The sequence below is a fragment of the Panicum virgatum genome, chromosome 2K (assembly GCF_016808335.1).
Source record: "Panicum virgatum strain AP13 chromosome 2K, P.virgatum_v5, whole genome shotgun sequence".
Lineage (NCBI taxonomy): Eukaryota > Viridiplantae > Streptophyta > Magnoliopsida > Poales > Poaceae > Panicum > Panicum virgatum.
The window spans coordinates 65,913,455-65,934,394 of record NC_053137.1 but is presented as its reverse complement, the minus strand read 5'-3'; the positions used below and the strand labels follow the sequence as shown (position 1 = coordinate 65,934,394).

Genomic DNA, 20,940 nt, shown 5'->3' with positions numbered 1-20,940 from the left:
GAGGCGCCTTAGGGGAAGGGGCGACAGCTGGAGACGAAGAAGACCGAGCAGCCAATACTGAAGACGAAGAAGAAGAAGACTGCAATAGACCAGCATGCTGAAGACGCAGTGTGTCTTCTTACCACAATAGTTACAATGAAGACGACCACCCCCTCCTCCCTCAGAAGAAGACACTGCTGGAAGAGGCGCCTTAGGTGAAGGGGCGACAGCTGGAGACGAAGAAGACCGAGCAGCCAATACTGAAGGCGAAGAAGAAGACTGCAGTAGACCATCATGCTGAAGACGCAGCTCCTCATTACGAACAGCAGCAAGAGCCTCCATCAGAGAAACACAGGGCACACGGGAAACCAACTGAGCTCGAAGCTGCTCAAACTCATCACGAAGACGACTCAAAAAATCATAAGTGTGCCTAGTCTCCAGATCAACCTTCTGAGCCTTACACGAGTCACAAGTGCTGGGTGATAGTGGAGGACCAATAGAGTCAAGCTGACGCCACACTGCAGACATCTGAGCATAGAAATCATCAACTGTAGAATCACCTTGACGCAATAGTTGTTCCTAACGTAGAGCAGCAATATAACCAGGCTGACCAGTGGGCTCATAGCGCTCATGAAGAAAGGCCCACATCTGATGTGCATACTCAAAACCAACAATATCTGCAGAAAACTACTCCATACTAGCAGCAAAAACAGCACCAGCACGAGCATCCTCATCCAACCATGTATTATATGCAGCAAACTGAGATGCATATGACTCCATACTAGCATCATAATCAGCAAGTATTTTTGTCTTCTCAGCATCGGTAGCCTTATCGGAAATAATGGGCTTGACAGGAGCAATAGGAGGAGGTGGGCATGGTATATCACCAGTAATGAACTCCCAAAGATGAAGACCACGCATGTGCCAGCGTAGACGAGGAACCCAGTCGCGATAGTTGGTGCCATTGAAAAGCACCGGACATTGCATAATCTGCACACCACCGGATGACGGAACGGAAGGAGACGCCATCCCAAACAGCAGCGGTCGTCGGCAAGAGCGCAAAGGAAAAGCGGCGGTCGACGGCGAGAGCGCAAAAGAAAAGCGGCGGCAGCAGCAGCGTTTTTTTCCCGAGTACCCTACTGATAAGCCCGGGGCGAAGTAAAGCGGCAGAAAGAGTCGACAGCAGCCACCAGATCACAACAGTAGTCCTCTTTCTTTCTTTCTTTTTTTTTACACAAGAGGGATGCCTCTGTTTAAGGCTCTAGTGAGCCAAAACAGAGCTTCCCGACGGAAGCGAGCCAGGCGGGGTGGCGTGCGGCCCTTGGCGAGGTAGGGCGCTGCAGAGGCGGCGGCGCGGACCCCGACGGGGGGCGGGAGGAGGGCGGCATGCGACCCTTGGCAAGGCGACGCGCGGCCCCGACGGGCAGCAGAAGGAGGCCGCGACGGCGGCGCGGACCCGACGGGCGGCGGGAGGAGGCCGCGACGGCGACGAGCGGCAGCGTCGACGAGCAGCAGATGGCTGCAGGCGCAGACGGGGTCGCAGACGGGCGCACGGACGGCGACGAGGCAGCAGCACCACCAATCGAAGCATCCAGGTGGCGGCGGGCGGCGTCCAGCAGGGGCAAATCCCGGCGGCGCAGCGGAGGATCCCGGCGACCCGACGCCAAGGAGGAGACGACGCATCCACGGGTGGGCGGGCAGGCGAACATGTCCCAGCGAAACAGAGGATCGACGAAGAGGTTGCACAACGAAGCAACCGGCACGCAAGTGCGACGTGCAAAAGATGGATTGGGAGAGAGAGAAATCCTAACTCTAAATTTTGGATCTGTATACCATGTTATGAATAGCACTTGTATTCATTATGAAGGCTCTAGGCCCGAATATATACATGTACAGATATTAGAAAATATGCACAAAACCCCTTATACAACGGGAAACTACAAAATATACATATACATCTAACACAAATATCAGAACTTCAGTCAATCGCCAAACAAAGACAAAGGGTTTCTTATAGAAAGACGGAGCCTGATCTAGAATAGGTGATTCTTTTTTTTTTTTGCGAGGTAGAATAGGTGATTCTTGCGATGATAAGATCTGGTATTGACAAAAACATAACTGTAAAAGAACAACTGTCGTAATGGGCCAAAGTTTACCAAGAAAAAGAAAATAAGGTCTAGTAGCATAATACACAAAACGAAGAATTGGACTTCACTAGAGGAGAAAATTGTGTTTCTATCAAGCTTTCACTAAAAGCACGCTGATGGCCTGATTCAGAGCCGCACATGGGTCTACCTAATTATTCAAGTTTGCCTTTAGATCTATGAAATTCAGTATTCAGAATAGCGTTGAAGCATGGTCTACTTAATAACAGAAATTCAAGTTTGCATAGGACATCTGAAGCTCAGATGATCATGCATATTCAGGAATCAGGATACAGGACGACATTAGGTCTGCTGATGATAATAGAAAATCAAGCTCGACTAAGTGCATCTAATCTAAGCGATATCCTGTACCCTGATCATCTGGAGTTGATCTACTTTTGGTGATGCACTGCTGTTCTTCATTATCCATTCCAATTTGTATGCAGTCAGAAGGAAGACTGTACTCCAGTTTTTTGTCAGGGATCCAAGTTGGTGTCTTCCAGAACACTAAATTTTCGTACCAACTGCAATCTCTAAAGGTTCCAGAGTCATCAAACCTTCCATTCCAGGTTCTAGCCAGATAGGTCAGACTGTAATATGGGGACATGTATGTATCAGTGCTAACTCCAATCTGACGGCAAACAGCGAGAACATGAGAGCATGGCTTGTGATGCAGCTGCGGCTTGTTGCAAGAACATGTGGCAATTTTCCTAATTGTGCACTTTTGAGACTTTTTAATGCTACGAATGTAGACTGATTTTAGTTGAACATTAACATACTTGTGCCTAAGCTGAACCTTAAACATTTTATCCATGTCCCCTAAGAAATGATTCCTATCCTTGGTGTTCATGTGGATCACTTGATGCACCTGGGATTTTTGCATTTTGGCATTCATGTCATCCTGGACATGCTCAGGGAATTTCATTGAAGGATTGCCCAATGCTTTCTTTGCTGCAGCACTTCTATTGTTGAAGCACTCCCCCATCCGCCGGAGTGTCATATCTACCATTCCTACAAGTGGAAGGCACTTTATCCCCTTCAATACATGGTTATTATTTAGATCTGCTGTATCAATGCCCATGACACTATACCTAGCCCCCATATTGTCATGCAACAGTGACCACTTCTCCATTGATTTTGGACGAATCCATTCAGAAAATATAAGCTTCTGTTGCTGTCATCGGAACCATTTTCAATAACCTTGTTCTCCACAGATTTGAGATTATTGCATAGGCTCAGTGCCTCAACCACTGCCTCATCAGTCATCATGCTCTATTGACTGCTGCTGCATTTCTACCCTAGCACCACCTTCTTTCTCGGCCATGTATTTTAATGTCAGCTCATCCAGCTCCTTCCAGATTTTGATAAACTTACTCGGTTTTGCTGGCAAAGTCTCTTGAATAGCACCATCAGCTTCTTGTCCCCAAAATGTGCCAAGAAAGTTTCAGCAAGGTGATGCATGCACCACCGGCTTCTCATGTCTCTCCATGGGTGTGGTTGCTGCTGATTACACTGGAGGTCCTCTATAGCATCCAGCAACTCCCTTTTGTAGTCATGTATAATGCAGACACCAGATCGCTCCTTCACAACTGCTTGTTTCAAATTTCTAAGAAACCACACCCAGCATTCCTTGCTCTCACTCTCAACAATAGCAAATGCTACTGGAATGTAGTTGTCATTAGCATCTAATGCAAGAGCAGTCAACAGCACCCCTTGATATTTCCCGCATAGTAGCAGGCCCTTAACGCAAAGCACGGGGCGACATGATACAAAGCCCTCTATACTTTGTGCAAAAGCCCAAAATATACGGTGGAGGACTCGGAAATCCTTACAGCCTATAACCTCTGTTTCCTTGATGTCGACAAAATGATGGCTGTTACCTCTGTATCCTTTCATTTTCTGGAGTAACCTTGGTGCATAGTTGTATGAATCATAAAAGGTACCAAATTGCAACTCCAATGTCTTCTGCTTTACCCTCCATGCATCAGCACGACTAATCTGATAACCATATCTTTCAGCAAGGTATGCTACAATTTCTGAAGTTGTCATTGTCAGGTTTTCCCTCAGGTTGTATGAAATGCGGTGGGCATATTCTTCCTCACGAAATACCTGCGTAAGAGTGTGTGGAGGGCTGGCGCCCGTTGCCACTTGAGAGTGAGCATCATAAGCATAACCGGCTTTGAACAAACTTTTGTGGTGCTTGATTTCAGAGCAATTCACATACAGTACGAACACTGGCATCCCATCATTTCTTCTCTTCACTTTCTTGACATAATAAGCCCATTTAGCATCAGTCATCAAATAGTGGCAGTCCCAGTACAGATCAATCTGCGACGGATCAGGGACAAGGGGGCAATCTTCTATGAAGAACCCCTTAATTACAAGATCTTGTGTTTCTGAATTGAGCCCAAACAACTTGATAATCCAGCACTGCAGATCCACAAGTGACATTGACCGTGTCTGCGAGAGCTCGCCGATGACGTGATCGCAACCTCCCAAGTCACTGTATAGAGGATCATCTCCTCGTAGTCCGTAGTACACATAAGCTTGATTTGTCCTGTAATCCTGCACCAAGCAATGACATATTCTTACCACAAACTCATGTAGCATTTGAGGACAACGATGGATAGAAGATTCCAATCTGAAATCAAACTATGTAAAATCAAGTTTTCGTCCCACTGGTCAAGATACATTCTCTAGTCCCAACAACAAAGGAATCAATTAAACAAAGATGCGAGAAGCAAAGGTCAAATAATGATATTCTTTAAGAGTATCCAGCATCTGTTAAGTTCTTCGATTGCGTAGTTGCTAAAAGATGCTGGACCTGTCTAGCTGAGATTGTGGATGGGCATGGGTTTTTTGCTTTCAACTCAGTAGCTAAGTTATGGTTATGTTAAAAAGAGGCGTGTCATCCTGAATATGGTTAGTAGCAGCCCTCTGGGCGTTATGGAAGCCATGGAACTCTATTTGTTTTCAGAAATGTTGCAGCAGCTGTGGAATGTCACCATGCCCATGCTCAAAAGCTGGGCACTCACTTGGAGAAATACAATATCTGGCTGTCAAGAATGGAAGCCTTGTTAGAACTGGAAGTGCAATATGAACAAGAAGCAGTGCAGGCCCCAACCTGGTGACCTGGGAGACAGCAGCAGACGTGAGAAAGAGAGAACTTCCACCTGCTCAAAGGTGAGGAAGGTGGAGACTGGTTAGATGTAGAAACCTAAGTTGCAACCTTTTGATTTGAACGATTGAACATCTGAACTTGTGTGTTCCTTAGATGACTATGAGCTCGTGGTGTGAGTGAGCTTACATCCGTCGGTGCTGTAAAAACGCTGGATCTGGTCCTGTTGGAACTTGCAATGCACAGGGACCGGGGTGAATTTTTTTCAAAAAAAAAGGACCGGGGTGTTTTCTCGCTGGAACTGTAAAAATATTTTTGGATGGTACGGAATGGCTGTGACACAGTGACAGTACAAACCTTGGGAGGCTTCCGAACCTTCTTCTTCGGCGCGGCGGCTGCCGCCGGGCCCTTGCGCTTCCTCTCGCCGGAGCTGCCCCCTGAGAGTTCCAAACGTGCATGATTCAATTCAGGAATGCGAGGCGGCGACCAAGGGGCAAGGGTGGCGGGGGAAACTTTTTGAACAAAATGGCAGGAGTGGCGGGGGAAACTTACAAGGCCAAGGGCGGCGGACGCGCCGGCGGGGCCCGCGACGGAGGGAGCGGAGGCCGAGGCGTCGCACCCCGCCATCGGAGTCGGAGTCGGAGGCCTTCGCCGACCGCCGCGGAGCGTTTCCTTTCCGTTCTAGTGAGGTGAGATCTCGGAACTCGGATTCTCGGCGACGGCGAGCGAGGCAGCCACTACCTCGCTGGTTTCGAGGGACTCCGCTCGGCCCTGGGGAATGGGAGTGTTTTCCCTCCGTCGGCCTCGTTTTCCCGCCATTTCTCGTGCGGCGGGCCGCAATGCCTCGTCCAACGGGCCCGTCAAAAACTGAAGTTTACTCCCCACTGGCTACTGGTCAAGATATCTTGGGCACAAATTCACCACTTCCCTCTAGTAGTACATGAGAGTTGTCGAATTTCTTTTCGAATTTGGCAAATTTTCAAACAGAAATTTTGTGTGCGTGTGCAAGCCAGCTGGAAATGGGTAAGAAACCCTCAAATTTAAGTTATTAAAAAGAAAGCAAGCCCCTCACAAATTATAAAAAAATGTAGGCTCAAAGCCACTTCGGATATCAGCAATTCTAGAATAGCAATATAACCAACATGGCCCACAGCGTCCGTGCCTCGAGCCCGTTACAGATTTCTTTGCACAATATGAAGACACAAGGAACATTGAGATAAGAGACACCACAAACCCATTTCACTCTATAATCTATATCCAACACCCATCCAAGTCTAGATGGAAACAACGTAATGACTGGAGAGGGGTTTTGGGGTCATGAAATCTCTATCGGGAAGATGATCAGCAACTACATACAAAAACAAGTAAATGTACAACATGCTACTATTATCGACCAAAACAACTTGTCACCGAAGACAAAAGACCGGAAGAGATGAATTTCAATCCACTAGATCCTCCGGGGAAGTAGGATATGGTATAATATGCAAGGGCCAGAACCTGGGTCAAAAAGAGAGAACTGAGTGAGTCCGAAAAGTGGAATATGCAAGAGAATGAGGAGGTACCGTATTGCAGTTTTGCAGACCATAAAGGCAACAGCAAATCATAACATTGTATTGTTCGAAGGTAAGGTAGAGAAGGAAATTTTTTATTTCTATTTTTTTAAAAAAACAAAGGTTAGAAGGTTGAGAAGGAATTTTTTATAAAAACAAAAAAGCAAAAAAAAATCGCAGTCCCCTTTGAATGAATAAGACATTGATTCATTGTTCAGATAAGCAGCATGTTCTAAACGTGCTGTGAATGGAAAGAACATGAAATGCACTAAAACAGGTGATCTCTCACAGACAAACATAACCGAGTCAAACATTGCATTGGAAGGACATACCTGAAGGACTGAGAAGATCACAGAGAGGAAATAGCTGTGAAGCACCATAGAAACATAAATCGTACCAACCATGCATCCAATAAAACCCACTGAGAATGGTAGCCTCTGAAGAGGAAAGCAGAAGAAATTCTTCATCAGATATCATGTGCTTTCGAGTGTACAGATATTGCAGCTATTTAAGGAAATTAAGGCCGTAGAAGAACAATCGATAACTTCTGAAGAGAAAAAAAAAGCCTAGCTTCATCATATATTTTCTCTTTTGTTGTAATATGTGTTGACTCTCACATGCACAATTGAACAAGAGTCAAGATGCACTCACTGACATGCACCCAACTGACTTGAATTCGCAAATTAGAAAGTTCAAACTGGCATAAGTGGGAAGATGATGATAGAGAAGAATAAGCAGCTGATGAGGATTTGCAGTATTTAAAGTGTCTTAAAGGCAGTAAAGGTGTGGAGTGTGGATGAGGCAGGCTAAGCAGCAGCTAAGTGCTAGGCAGAAGTCATTTGGCCATTGGTATGGAAGTAATATTGTCACCAGTTTGAGAGAGGGGTGAGGCTGGACAAGTAAAGAATGCCGCACAGCTGCAGCATCTTTATATTGAACTAATTTGGGCTCCAACCAAAAAAATGCATTTTTCAATTGTATATTGTACTAGGCATGAGGGGGGAGACATTAGTCTAGATGGGCAAGTGATGGTCCAGAAGGATACTTTTCGGTATTTAGGATCGGTGCTACAAAAGGATGGCGACATTGATGAAGATGTTAGGCATAGAATTTCAGCTGGCTGGTTGAAATGGCGGCAAGCTTCTGGCATCCTTTGTGACAAGAGGGTGCCACAAAAGCTAAAAGGCAAATTCTATAGGACAGCAATTCGTCCGGCGATGTTATACGGTGCTGAATGTTGGCCTACAAAAAGGCGACATGTGCAGCAACTGAGTGTAGCAGAGATGCGGATGTTGCGGTGGTTTTGCGGGCACACAAGGAGGGATAGAGTCCGGAACGAAGTTATTCGGGATAGGGTCGGGGTAGCACCAATTGAGGAGAAACTTACTCAGCATCAGCTGAGATGGTTTGGACATGTTCAACGAAGGCCTCCTGAGGCGCCGGTGCGTAATGGGGTTCTTGAGCGGGTCGATAATGTAAAGAGGGGTAGAGGTAGACCTAAACTGACGTGGGATGAGTTGGTTAAGAGAGACCTTAAGGATTGGAATATCTCTAAAGAGATAGCTTTGGATAGGAGCGCTTGGAGACTAGCTATCAATGTGCATGAACCTTGAACTTATTTCTTTCGGGTTTCATCTCTAGCCTACCCCAACTTGCTTGGGAAAAAAGGCTATGTTGTTGTTGTTGTTGTTGATATTGTACGACAGATAAAACCACAGGAGAGGCTGGATAAAATAAAAGAATGCCACACAGAAGCAGGATGACCCAATTTGGGCAGATAAAAGTGACTCCAGCCAAAAGATATACTTCTTTTAAGTTGTCGGAATTTCCTTGAATTACTTGACGTTTTTAAAAGGCTTGGGACAGATGATAAACACTGCAAATTTTGATTCATTAGAAATATGCAAAGATGAATCAACAGCATATTGGAATCTTGTTATCATCAAGTCTCAACTGAAACCCCCCTTTTTTTTGCTTCAACTTATCTTAAAATAACATTTGTGGGTTGTTGGAGGAGTCTAATCCTGTGGATTGTCAGGTTGTCCCCACCATCATTTCCATTACAAAGTTGCTAGCTTTCAGATGAAGCTAAAGAAGCCTTTCGTCCATTCCAAGAGTATTTCATCCACACACGACACACCCCAGATCATTTTTACCAGGCAAATTACTCTAGCCAGCTTTATTAGAAGGCTCGGAAATCGTTCTACATTGAGCCAAGATATTTTATGCCTAATCCAAAAAAAACCAACAATGAGTATGAGTTAGACAAAAGTGAGTTAAGGAAAGGCGTTATCGACTGTTTGTTTAAATTGATGATTCTTTCTCTCTAGATAGATTGTTTGAAATTTTATGCTTCTTGTACGAAACAATGTATATAGAAAACAGGAGGATAAGAAACCTTAACTTAAACTTCACAGATGAGGAAAAAATGCACCAGAACATACCAAAATTCAAGAGAAATGCTAAAAAAGGGAGCATTTTAGTGGCAGTAATAACAGACAAGCTACAACTAATTCAAGAGGAATATTCATTGCTAGGCATCAAAACAGTCTTTTGCTGCTTGCAGACAGCTATAATTTACAAGCATTGCTTGCCAAGTAACTTAAATGAGCAATATTGCAACTTGTTTCCAGATGTTCCAAAATGTTTAGTGCTGGTTATAAAATCACGAGTTCAAAATTCTAGTGGTAAATAACTGGCTGCCACATTGCCATCAACAAATCCTGACCAATATAACAGGATCAAACTGATGACTAGCTGGTTTATGGCTTCAAGGTCTCGGTAATTTTTGGAAAATAGTTTTAAAACCCATTTTGCCTGTACTTTCGTAAGTTTAGAACAGATTATAACAGCAACAGGCCAACAGCATACCTTCCCAAAGGCTAAACTGAGACTTAATTGGGGGAAACGAAGAGGCAAGTCAAGCAACAGAATTGCGGAGCTAATCGCATTACCTCCTTGGTGGTCATGTGGGCGAGCTGGTTGGCTGGCCCCTTGAGCGCGAAGAGCGAGGCGATGATGAGTGCGCATCCGAGTGTGAAGCTGAGGGCGAACTTCTGCGGCATGAGCACCATGACGGGGAGGAAGAGCGCGAAGGCGATGAAGATGAAGAAGATGCCGGTGGCGAGGAAAAGGCTGAAGTACATGAGCGCCCTGCCCGAGGGGAAGCTGCTAGTCGCGCTCTGGAAGCTCCCTGGCAGCTCCCGCACGCCCTTGGTCACCCTGCGATGGTCAGATCAGATCCGATGAGGGGGAGAGCGGACCGGATCTGAGGGTTTGGGGATTGGAGGGGACGGGACGGGGGCTCACGAGCTGAAGGTGCCGGAGACGGTATCGTTGGCGGAGCGGACGGCGGCCTCGATGTCGAAGGAGAGCGGGGAGGAGGAGGAGGAGGCGTCGGAGCGGGCGGCGGCGTAGGAATTCCAGTCGGCGAGTAGGGACGGCTGCGACTCGCTGGCGGCCGCGGAAGAGGCGGCGGTGCCGCCGGTAAACCAGGCCTGCGCCGTCTTGTGCATCGTGGCGGCTGATGCGGCGGCGGCGAGGGTGGTGCGGTGCGGGGCGGGGCGGGCGGAAGAGGAGAGCGGAGAGCGGAAGAAGATGGAGGAAAACGACGCGACTCCTCTGAACAGTTTTTTTTTTCCTCGTTACCGACGAAGGTTTTGGATGCGCGTCCAAGTTTACCACAAATTGCTTTATTTTCGGCCCCTCTATAAATTTGATTAAGTCCAGCCATGCAAGATTAAGTCAAACAGGTGAATGCATGATTCTCATAGCACAACCTACACTTCTTTTTTTCAGCGATATAGATATGATCAAAGTCCAACTTAACCTCTAATTTAGTCGATCTAAAAAAAACCTCCAATTTAGTCAACATGCATACAAGATTATATCCAAGCGAATGGTTATCTGCTTGGATCCAATGCAGTAAGTCAAGATGAACTGTAATCAAACCATACAAGTCAAGATATATTTGTTATTTGTTATGAGTGAGTACGATAGGAGGGCCGCAGTCAAGATACAAATATATCTCGGATGAGAGCTCGCAATCCACTGCATGCAAATCAAGATGTATAGATGTAGGAGAGTAAGATGATGAACCTGTAAACCACTATTGATCTAAAGATATCTCGACTAAGAGCTCATAGTTCAATGGATGCATGCAAGATGCGGGTCTATATAAGCCAATGCCCGTGGCCCTAAAAAACACAACACACCATCGCATTGTCAAGTTCTCATTTTAATTTTTTTTTCTTCTTCACCAAACGCTAATCCATTTTTCTACGAGTAAGCAGGTAAGCATTCATACCTATGGCACATCAATAGTAAATTACCGATTTGTTTGTCTGTTTCTTATGTATCACAATAAGTTCCACATATAGCTAAATGGTCTGTTCTACAGCGCAACACCATGTCGATCTCAACAGCTACGACATTCATATCATTTGACGATGCCTTAAGCCGTCCTAATAATTCTTATGTTGACGTGATTGGTGTTGTTGCTGATGTTGGCGCATTGGACCGTGATACATTCTTTCCCGTTGGGATTAGAGAGGTGACCTTGAAAGATGACAGGTGTGCTTATTTTTTATTTATTATGTATTAAAATTTAATACATTGTGATTTATTTAAGTTCACATGAGTTTTTTTCAATTTAGTCATTATCACCTGTGAAAATGCGTAGAAATGAAATGTGACTAATCTGAAAAAATGTGAATTTAAATAAATAGCAATGTATTAAATTTTGTTACGTAATAAATAAAAAATAAGCACACGTATCATCTTTCAAGGTGACCTCCCTAATCTCAATGGGAAAGAATGTATCACGGTCCAATGCGCCAATATCAGCAACAACAGCAATAACGTCAAGTCGTCAACATAAGAATTATTAGGACGGCTCAAACCATCATCCAATGATATGAGTGTCGTAGATGCTGAGATCGACATGGTGTCGCACTGTAGAACAGACCATTTAGCTATGTGGGAAACTTAATGTGACACATAAAAAACACACAAACAAATCAGCAATTACCGATTGATGTGCCATAGGCATGAATGCTTACCAGCTTACTTTGTAGAAAAATGGATTAGCGCTTGGTGCAGAAGAAAAAAATTAAAATGAGAACTTGGTAATGCGATGGTGTGTTGTGGTTTTTTAGGGCCATGGGCATTGGCTTATATACACCCATATCTTGCATGCATTCATGCATATTGACTTGCATGCATGCAGTGAACTGTGAGCTCTTAGTTGAGATATATTTAGATCAACTCGAGTTGCGTGGTTTACATGTTCATCATTTGACTCTCCTACATCTATGCATCTTGACTTGCATGCAGTGGACTGTGAGCTCTCATCCGAGATATATTTAGGTCTTGACTTGCATGGTTTGATTACAGTTCATCTTGACTTGGCTGCATTATGCATGTTGACTAATTTGGGGGTTAGTTGAACTTTGATCATATCTATATTGCTGAAAAAAAGGAGCGTAGGTTGTCCTCTGAGAATGCATGCATTCACCTGTTTGACTTATTGTATATAAGGAGATACTAACAGCATAGAGATGAGGTATGTCACGATTTCCACATTTTTCAATAATTTTATTCGTTTAATTAATCACATTATCAGAACCTTACTATGTGACAAATACCCTTTGTTTCAGGTTGATGCATTGCACTACTCGCTCTTGTGTTGGAAATTGGGGATCATGAGGTGACCAAGCTGGGAATACGAAGTAATAAACATGCTTATATGATCATCATATGGCTGACCTCATAAAGAAAAAAAGTATAAATTACTCCCCTAAATTATAGCCAAAGTTTAGATAACCTCTTTAACTATTGTTTGGTTCATTTTAACCCCCAAAACTATGCACTTTGATTCAAATTACCCCCTAATACAATTTGTCTTTTCGTTCCTCCATTCATAGGTGGAGTCTTAAGCTGAAATTTTACAAGATAGTACACATCATAACACATCTTAGAAAAATATATCATAATTTTTTATTATTATTTTGATATAGGTTAGGATATTTAAAAATAAAGTAATCGTTGGAGTTCAAAATTATATGAAAAATAACAATGAACAACTTATAACAAATTGTTTTAATATGCATTGTGATGTACACTACCACTCTGCAAAATTTGAAATTAAAATTCAACTTGTGTATGGAGAAACAAAAAAGATAAATTGTATTATGGGATAAAATGGACTAAATTGCAAGTGTAGGGGTAAATTGAACCAAATTATAGTTTAGAGAGTTATCCAGACTTTGACTATAGTTGAGGGGAGTAATTTAGACTTATTCCCCTGATAAATGATGTATCTGTCATATATATTTTCTATTTTATTATATAATCATCATGCGGCTTTCTGAATCCGGTCTGATGAAAATATTATTTTGGTTATGTCATTTTAAGATTTACTCGGGAATTTTCTTATATGTGACTACGGGTGGATGGATATTACTATATTAGGCTTATGAGGATCACTCTTTATCTTTCGCGCAGATATCTATTTTGCGCTGTTCGTAATGGCAGGGTCATTGTCGTTGGACCTGACGTGCATGTGCCGAATTGCACTCGAGACCGATGGTGTTAAGTACCAGTTTTGAGAAGATGTTACTGACCTTTGGTTCTGCTGGTCATAGACAACTTTGTTCATCTATTTTAACATAAGAAACACAACAGAAATCATATATATACGTGCTTTGTTTTGAATATTCTTATGTGAAGCCTCATCATGACATTTAACATGATATTGGTTTTTGGTTTTGGCACGTGCCATGTTGTGCCACGAAATGTTTATTGCGCAATGTTGCTTCATTTCACATTATTATTGTCTGGTGTCTGTTGTGTACTGCACTTTCTTATATTGAATATTAACGTGTGATTTATTTGAGGGTGCCCTATCTTTTAGCACCCATAGCAACGCACAGACATAATCCTATACTGTATTTATGGCAGTGACGGAAAAGAATCTTCGAAATGAAGGAAAACTCCCACGTTTGAAACTGGTGAGACAGCAAACCCATAATTCCTTCTTTCATTTTTTTAATCTTTGATCTTTCAAAATTAGGAGCAAAGGAATGAAATTCATTTAACACCTCACCTCACAAATTCTTGCTTTTCGAGTACAAAGAGATTATTTGAGTGTGGAAACAAATCTTGCTTAGCCAAGTGGTAGTTGAATGGTCAATGTGACCACGAAGGGTCAAATATATTTAGTTGCTTATGGCCACTGGTGAAGTGATGTTTGGAACAGTGATGATCTTGGCACGAGAAACAAAGAAGTGTTGGAGTTTTGCATTATCTGAGCAGGCCCGAGCGCCTAAAAGGGACTGTGCACCCTGAACTAAATATAAATATATTGATTTTTTTGAATGATGACACTTTTTCTCACCTTCTCAGAAGATCAAAGTAATTCTTTCTAGAGAAACTACAATAAGTTATTTAGCAAACAGATAGCTTTTGAAGCAGGTGGCATAACTATGCGCTTGACCTTATAGGGATTATATTTATATTTGGCGAGTAATAATTAAACTATATTACGTCAGCTGGCGAATTAACAGGCCGGCCGGCTATACCTCCAGCCCACCGGGATTTTACTTTTTTTTTAAAAGTCTGCACTAAAGAAAAAAATGGGCTGTTTGGGCCCAAGTGGGCTGTTTGGGGCGAAAAGCAGCGCACCTGCTCACCTTCCGAAAAAAAAAACAAAACACGTGGGAGATCCTGCGAAAACGACAGATCGAAATTGTCTTCAAAAAACAGCTGCAATTTTGCAAAGGTCAAGCTTGAAGGCTGATGGCTCAGCGCAGGTGGTACAATTTTGTAGCTCTTGACTTCTGCAATGCAATTGCACTTACTCTGGGTCTGGGACTTTCAGAGCCTCTCTCATCACTGCGCACTTCAGGTACAGGAACAGAAGATGCAGCTAAACAGCCTTTGTGTCCTTTGTGCTGATCTCGTGTGTTCTTTGTGCATGTGCTTTTATTTGCAGTCCAGCGGGTTGCAAGAGCAGAATTAGCGAGAGCTGTGTTCTTGCAACAGCTCGATTTCCGTTTTTCTGGGGAGTGGGGAGAAATGGCGACAAAGTCGGATCCGGGATCCTTGGCACGGCGATGCTCGTCTTTCAGATGCCTTGATGATGTGATGGTTAATCACTCTGCACCAGACGCAAAAAAGTGCTCGATTGTGAAAGGTAGAATCACCATGCCACTCGTCTGTAACCCAGCTCGGAGGCAAAGGTTAGAAATGTCTGCCGCCTCCATTCTTTTGGCCTTTCTTTTGCACAAGAGATGCGATGCAAGAATCAACGTGCATACATGCATATATGCCTGCAGGCATGCATCCGCCGCGAGGCGAAACGGCAACAGCGAAAGCAACGGGGAGGGAATGCCTCTCATCACACCCGGCTCCCAAAAGGGGGCTGCCGTGCTTACATGAATGACGCGTTATCTTCTTACTTGAATCAGACGCGCAAAGCCTGTGCTTGTGCTTTTCGAATAGATAATACACTAGATATATTCTCATTAACTTGGGAACGTATCCGGTAGAAATCACAGTCTTTATGAAAATTCGTGCAAACCACGGCAAAAAAGTCATTTAAATTTACAAAAAAATCACATATGTAGATGATATGATGATACACAATTTTATAAAATATCATGTCCAAACTTGACTTCGTTTGTGAGATATAAAAACAATAAATTTCAAGCCAACAAGCTGTCCAGATGATTTATTAGAAATTTGTTATTTTTATATCTCACAAACAAAGTTGAGTTTGGACATGATATTTCACAAGATTGTATATCATCATATCATTTATATGTGTATTTTTTCGTGAATTTAGATGACTTTTTGTTATGATTTGCACGGGTTTTCACAAAGATTTAATTTCCACCAGATATATTCCCTATTAACTTTTAGGATTATGCTAAGTGCATGCACCTTCTATGGTTTCACTAGCTCGTCCCATTCATCAATTGTAGGGCAATTTTAAGAGGAAGTCAGTGCAAAATATTCTGGTCTTTGATTTCTCATTTCTCTTGCACTATGTACAGATTGCCATAAAGATCGATTGTTAATCAAAAGCAGTAATAATACTTGTAGTAAACTTTGATATGTTTGCTAAATGAAAATATGCCTTATATTGATGGATATAGATTATGGATATGATCACTATTTCACAATATTTAAGATGTCTTTGGTATGCAATCCGAGCGAAACGAGGGGGGCGGGGGCGGGGGCGGGGGGTAGTACTAAGTTTCGAACATTTATATGACACGTCCAGCTTGACCAACTTTATTGGATCAATTGGATAGTGGAGTAGGCAAATTTCTCATTCTCGAAAGGACATGGAGGTTAGGCAAATTTCTCATTCTCGAAAGGACATGGAGCTAGGCAAGTTGACTTTGGAAACCATGAACTTCACAAATAAAACGAAACACCCACGAAAATCTCAGTAAATTCAAGTAACCGTTACTTTTTTTTCTCCCTGTCTGTCCCAGTGATTTGGACGCTAGCCAATGGAACCTCTCGTCAGTATTCCATTCTTCGTCTAGCTAGAACCCAACCGAGTGACACGCATTTTCCCCTGTAGTTCTACGGTGGTTTGATGTTTTAGCCATGTGCGTTGTGCCGGTGCTTTCCGCTTGAATGGTTGTACAAGGGTGAGGAAGTCTTGATCTGGTCCTAGACGATAAAATTAGCAAAGGACGGTGTAGAAAGGACAAACCTTTGAGCGCTACGGTTCCACAAATGATCAAACTATGTTGTTGGTTAATTCGTCAATGCGGTTATCTTAGCAACCGCAAGTGTTTAATACTTTACAAAAAAAAGAATTTGGTTCTTATTTGACACTGAACCACTTATAAAGACATCTTACTGTATGAAGGCGCTAGTTGCATGATACAGTAAATTAGTAACATAGGTGTACATAGAAAAATACATGCACTTCTTTTTTCCGATCACTTTATTGTTTCATACGGTTCTTCGCCTCATCCTGTCCTTTATTTCATCCAATTCCCAAGCGTATCACAACATGAATCAAAATCCATCCATCACAACTGACTATCTTGATATGAAGTTCATACTACATCCCATCAAAAAAAAAAAGTTCACACTACATCATATGTGTTTAATGGAATGTATTTGTGTCCTGCCATTTAGTATTTTTAGTATGATGTTCGCAACCTGTAATCTTTATAATTATAAATTATTAAAAAATTCTAGCCTAATATGTCTTCACGAAAACAAAAGCAAAAAAGGTTTACCTGATGTTTTTGTTGGCATGCTTAACCCATGTCCATTTCCGCGTCACTCTCACTGTCCACTTGGGTACCTAATTAATTTTCTATGCGTGCCGTGCGACTCCTCTTGCTCTACGTGTCGGCCTAGCACCGTTTGAATCATTCTCCCCTTCCCAGTCTCCTCTCTCCTGTCTTCTCCCTGCCTGCCCCCATTTTCCTTCTCCCCCTTCCAATTCTTAACTGCCCGAGCCCCCAAAATCACGCACCCAGAGAGCGCGCCCCAAACCCTAGCCACACGTCCATGGGGTGCACGCAGGGCAAGTGCTGCCTGCCTCGGCCCCCGGGGAGGGGCTCCGGCGGCGGGCGGGGGCGCAGCGGCGCCACCCTCGGCCGCGCCGAGGTCCCCGGCGCAGGGCTGGTGCTGGAGTACGCCACGCTGGCCGTGCCGGGGCTCTACCCGGACTCGCCGGGCCGGGAGTCCCAGGACGCTCACCTCGTCGCCACGCGCTTCGCGGGCGACCCGGACCTCCACCTCTTCGCCGTCTTCGACGGGCACGGCGCTGCGGGCGCCGCCTGCGCCGGGTTCGCGCGGGACGCCCTCCCGCGCCTCCTCGCCGCTGCGGCGGGGGCCGGGTCGCTGGCCGAGGGCCCCGCCGCCGCGTTCCGGGAGGCGATGCTGAGCGCCAACGCGGAGATGCACGCGGTGGCGGGGGTCGACGACTCCATGAGCGGGACCACCGCCGTGGCGGCGCTGGTGGCCGGCGGCGCGCTCCACGTGGCCAACGTGGGGGACTCGCGCGCCGTCGCAGGGGTGTGGCGGGCCGGCCGGGTCGTCGCCGAGGACCTCTCGTGGGACCAGACCCCGTTCCGCGCCGACGAGCGCGCGCGCGTCAAGGCGTGCGGCGCGCGGGTCATGTCCGTCGAGCAGGTGGAGGGCATGCGCGACCCGGAGTCCGAGGGGTGGGTGCCCGACGAGGGGGACCCGCCGCGCGTCTGGGCGCGCGACGGCCTCTACCCTGGCACGGCCTTCACGCGCAGCCTCGGGGATCTCGCGGCCGAGGCGGTTGGGGTCATCGCCGAGCCTGAGGTGAAGAGCGTGGAGATCACTCAAGCCCACCTGTTCTTCGTTGTTGCGAGCGATGGCGTGTTCGAGTTCCTCTCCAGCCAGGAAGTTGTTGACATGGTACTGCTTTCATTCTCTTCTCAATTCTTTCCTGTTCCTTCCCGTTTGTTTATTGACCAATGTAGATAAATTCTAGTATTTTAGCCACTGCGTATCGTGGTCCACGAAATAGACAGGGACACAAGTTGTGCGCCTTGCAATGTGGTGAGTCTAGTGGGTGCGGGAATTAGCTGCTACATTCTGTCTGGATTACTTGCAAGGACTACAGTAATCACACGTGTTTGTTCATTTATCCAGCCAACTACAGCCTTGGTGTAGACTTTTGATGTCAAAGGAACTGATTTATGGATAGTCACGATGCATTCCGGGATAATCATACTTTAGGGATTAATCATAAGTTGACTTTCTGCATAGTGCGAAATGATTTCATATGAGTTTGGTGTATGGGCTGTTAGGAATGGTATAAAGATGGTGTGGAGTAGTTGCTGATGAGTAACAGTTTGCCTATAGTATAATAGTATAATGGCCCGTTTTAACATGCGGCAAACAGTACAAATGGACTACTTTTTCTCGCATACAAAAAAGCATTCTGTCAGCCAAGTTGCTTTTCTCAAAAAGTTGGAACTGCAGGATGGTGTAATGATTATGGAACGGTGAGGGTTTACACTTTCAAGGTCGATTGATGTTGTCATTATGAAAGCTCTCCCTCTCTGAATAAAGTTCTGCATAAGTGGAGGTAACTTTATTGAGTTGTAGAAGAATAGACTAGCATTTGAGCTGTGATGAAAAATTGACTAATCAGAAGTGCGAGCAGAAAAGTGGAGGGAGAAGCTAGGTAAATGAATGCAAGGACTGAGTAGGCATGTCTTTGAAAACTTTCCTAAAGTATTGATGATAGAAAAGGTATATTAGCCATCTTATTGGTCCTAAAAAACTGGCAGGCCACTTCAAATTGAACTGCCGATTGCTGAATCACTAGGGCTGTACCTGCATTGTCATTTTTTTTTCTGATTAGGGCAAACATGAGCTGCAGTTAACAATGGATGGTCCCCTCATAACCTCCTCTTTTCTATGCCAACATTTTCTTCGAGTTTCGGAAGTACTATATATAACAAAACCAGGCTGCTAACAGCTGTTTTGCTTCTCACGCCTTATATATATTCTTTCTCTTTGCCTCTGGTGCACATCTGCATGAGGTGCACCTGTGGTACTAATCTGTTACATATGACATTCTTGGAGTTACCAAAAATTTTCAGTAATGATCTAATGTTAAATATGTGATTTTTCTTGTTTGGCTTTGCCTGCGATATCCTGTGGATCTGTGCCACTAATTCTGGACTCTTTCTGGTTCGCTACAGGTTGCTATGTATCAAGATCCTCGAGATGCCTGCTCAGCAATCGCTGCAGAGTCATACAAACTATGGCTGGACCATGAAAACAGGACAGATGATATAACAATAATCATTGTGCATATCCGGGACTCTGAAACTGTAGGTGCACAAATTTTTTAATTCTGCAAGCATAAAAAGAGAACTTATTCAGTGACTTGCAGAAAATTTATTTTTCTTTCCAAAATTTACTCAGTCAGGTCCTGCAGGGAGCAACAAAGTGGACTGTGGTAGCATCGGAGCATCAATAGCTGTGCGCACAGTACAGTCAGAGATACCTGTATTTGTACCACCAGAAGCAAGTCACTTGAACAGATGTGCTGCTACCGAAATGCAGTCATCATCCTCAGGCTCTCCAACAGAACGAAGCCTCTCCTGCATTGTTCCTTCTATGCACCCTTTGTTGATACATGGTAGAATATCAGATGCTTCCAAGCCTGTGCGGAGTGAGCAAGCTGCATCACAACAAGTACAACCTTGGCATAGGGTGGATGGTGGTACTGAGCTGGAACTGCCTATGCAGTAAAGTATCCATCCAGCCTCCTGCAGAATGTGGAGGTAACCCCGCCAGTCTTCTATCCTTGTTTATATATATATTCCAGTCTTCTAATTCTTACCAGTGAATGGAGAAAATGCAAGCAAGCTCACATAATTTGTGCATTCCATTGCAGTATCCAAGTTAAATGGTGAAAAGATGCCTTGCCATACCCATGGCCATCCTCCGTAAGATCTTACCCAGAAACTCTAATATTTTCTGTTAGATTTTTGGGGAACTATTATTGAGAGGCTGTTGTCTTCTGCAGGGAGCTACTAGCCATGCCATGGATGTGATGTTGGTCAGCGGCAGATCTCAGTGTTGCTCGTGTTTTCTTAGAGCACCTGCCGCAAACTGACAATGGGAAGGTTCTGACCGAAGTTGGGGGGGGGGGGGGGGGGGTCATCTAAGCAGGGGATTGATTAGTGGTGTTGGGCGCCACCATAAGTGTTCTCTGTGGAATGGAATTATTCTCTCTTTATTGTATTTGTTCACTTTACCAGTAAATTTAATTTAAGCTGATGCTTGCCGTGGTATGGTATGGGATGCAACCCAAGTGTCATTCTGCCACAGAATCAGGATCTGGAATTGAAATGCAGGTGCCGTGCGGAACAAATCAGGTCGAAGCTTTCACAAGGAAAAAACGAATATGGGTCGCTTCTTTTAGCTGGCTCTTTTAGTTGACTATGGTCTTATTACCTTTATTCCGTTATATGCTTTTCCGGTTGCCGCTGCTGGAACACGAGTTGATCGTGTTATGCAAGCATCTATTATTTAATTTTTGACAAACTGGTGCTCTTATTTGTCACCTCCGTACGGACGGAAAAGGATTACATATGGGCCAAGAGAAGCTACGGTC

The 20,940-nt window shown here is 44.4% G+C and overlaps 3 protein-coding genes across 4 annotated transcripts; 1 reads left to right on the top strand and 2 right to left on the bottom strand.

Annotated features, from left to right (window-relative positions):
* Window positions 1–2,278: 2,278 nt before the first annotated feature.
* LOC120694692 lies at window positions 2,279–6,256 on the bottom strand. The gene is made up of 4 exons (XM_039977895.1): window positions 5,794–6,256; window positions 5,599–5,678; window positions 5,248–5,296; window positions 2,279–4,688 (listed from the first exon to the last, which is right to left on the bottom strand). Exons 1-4 carry the CDS (start codon window positions 5,866–5,868, stop codon window positions 3,459–3,461), a joined length of 1,434 nt encoding a protein of 477 aa, XP_039833829.1. The 5' UTR covers window positions 5,869–6,256; the 3' UTR covers window positions 2,279–3,458.
* Window positions 6,257–6,350: 94 nt separating this feature from the next.
* Window positions 6,351–10,446, bottom strand: LOC120694693 (protein transport protein SFT2-like). Its single transcript, XM_039977896.1, has 4 exons — window positions 10,101–10,446; window positions 9,746–10,013; window positions 7,124–7,228; window positions 6,351–6,738 (listed from the first exon to the last, which is right to left on the bottom strand). Exons 1-4 carry the CDS (start codon window positions 10,304–10,306, stop codon window positions 6,628–6,630), a joined length of 690 nt encoding a protein of 229 aa, XP_039833830.1. The 5' UTR covers window positions 10,307–10,446; the 3' UTR covers window positions 6,351–6,627.
* Window positions 10,447–17,169: 6,723 nt separating this feature from the next.
* LOC120694691 (probable protein phosphatase 2C 65) lies at window positions 17,170–20,632 on the top strand. Of its 2 annotated transcripts, none has more exons than XM_039977894.1 (5): window positions 17,170–18,218; window positions 19,517–19,648; window positions 19,756–20,104; window positions 20,218–20,269; window positions 20,350–20,632. In XM_039977894.1, exons 1-3 carry the CDS (start codon window positions 17,337–17,339, stop codon window positions 19,795–19,797), a joined length of 1,056 nt encoding a protein of 351 aa, XP_039833828.1. In that variant the 5' UTR covers window positions 17,170–17,336; the 3' UTR covers window positions 19,798–20,104; window positions 20,218–20,269; window positions 20,350–20,632. The 2 variants fall into 2 exon arrangements, with proteins under 2 accessions (XP_039833828.1, XP_039833827.1); XM_039977893.1 differs by having other exon boundaries at window positions 17,179–18,218; window positions 19,743–20,104.
* Window positions 20,633–20,940: the final 308 nt, after the last annotated feature.

What these genes read in the sequence shown, in the direction of transcription:
- LOC120694692 (XM_039977895.1), bottom strand. Translation starts at nt 5,868, where the DNA reads ATGGCGGGGTGCGACGCCTCGGCCTCCGCTCCCTCCGTCGCGGGCCCC. An exon ending in CGTCCGCCGCCCTTGGCCTT is followed by an intron (nt 5,679 to 5,793) that starts GTAAGTTTCCCC and finishes TGGAACTCTCAG; the next exon opens with GGGGCAGCTCCGGCGAGAGG. An exon ending in GCTGTCTCCCAGGTCACCAG is followed by an intron (nt 4,689 to 5,247) that starts GTTGGGGCCTGC and finishes TGCTTGGTGCAG; the next exon opens with GATTACAGGACAAATCAAGC.
- LOC120694693 (XM_039977896.1), bottom strand. Translation starts at nt 10,306, where the DNA reads ATGCACAAGACGGCGCAGGCCTGGTTTACCGGCGGCACCGCCGCCTCT. An exon ending in GTCTCCGGCACCTTCAGCTC is followed by an intron (nt 10,014 to 10,100) that starts GTGAGCCCCCGT and finishes TGACCATCGCAG; the next exon opens with GGTGACCAAGGGCGTGCGGG. An exon ending in TGATCTTCTCAGTCCTTCAG is followed by an intron (nt 6,739 to 7,123) that starts GTATGTCCTTCC and finishes TTTTTGACCCAG; the next exon opens with GTTCTGGCCCTTGCATATTA.
- LOC120694691 (XM_039977893.1), top strand. Translation starts at nt 17,337, where the DNA reads ATGGGGTGCACGCAGGGCAAGTGCTGCCTGCCTCGGCCCCCGGGGAGG. An exon ending in GCCAGGAAGTTGTTGACATG is followed by an intron (nt 18,219 to 19,516) that starts GTACTGCTTTCA and finishes GGTTCGCTACAG; the next exon opens with GTTGCTATGTATCAAGATCC. An exon ending in ATATCCGGGACTCTGAAACT is followed by an intron (nt 19,649 to 19,742) that starts GTAGGTGCACAA and finishes AAATTTACTCAG; the next exon opens with TCAGGTCCTGCAGGGAGCAA.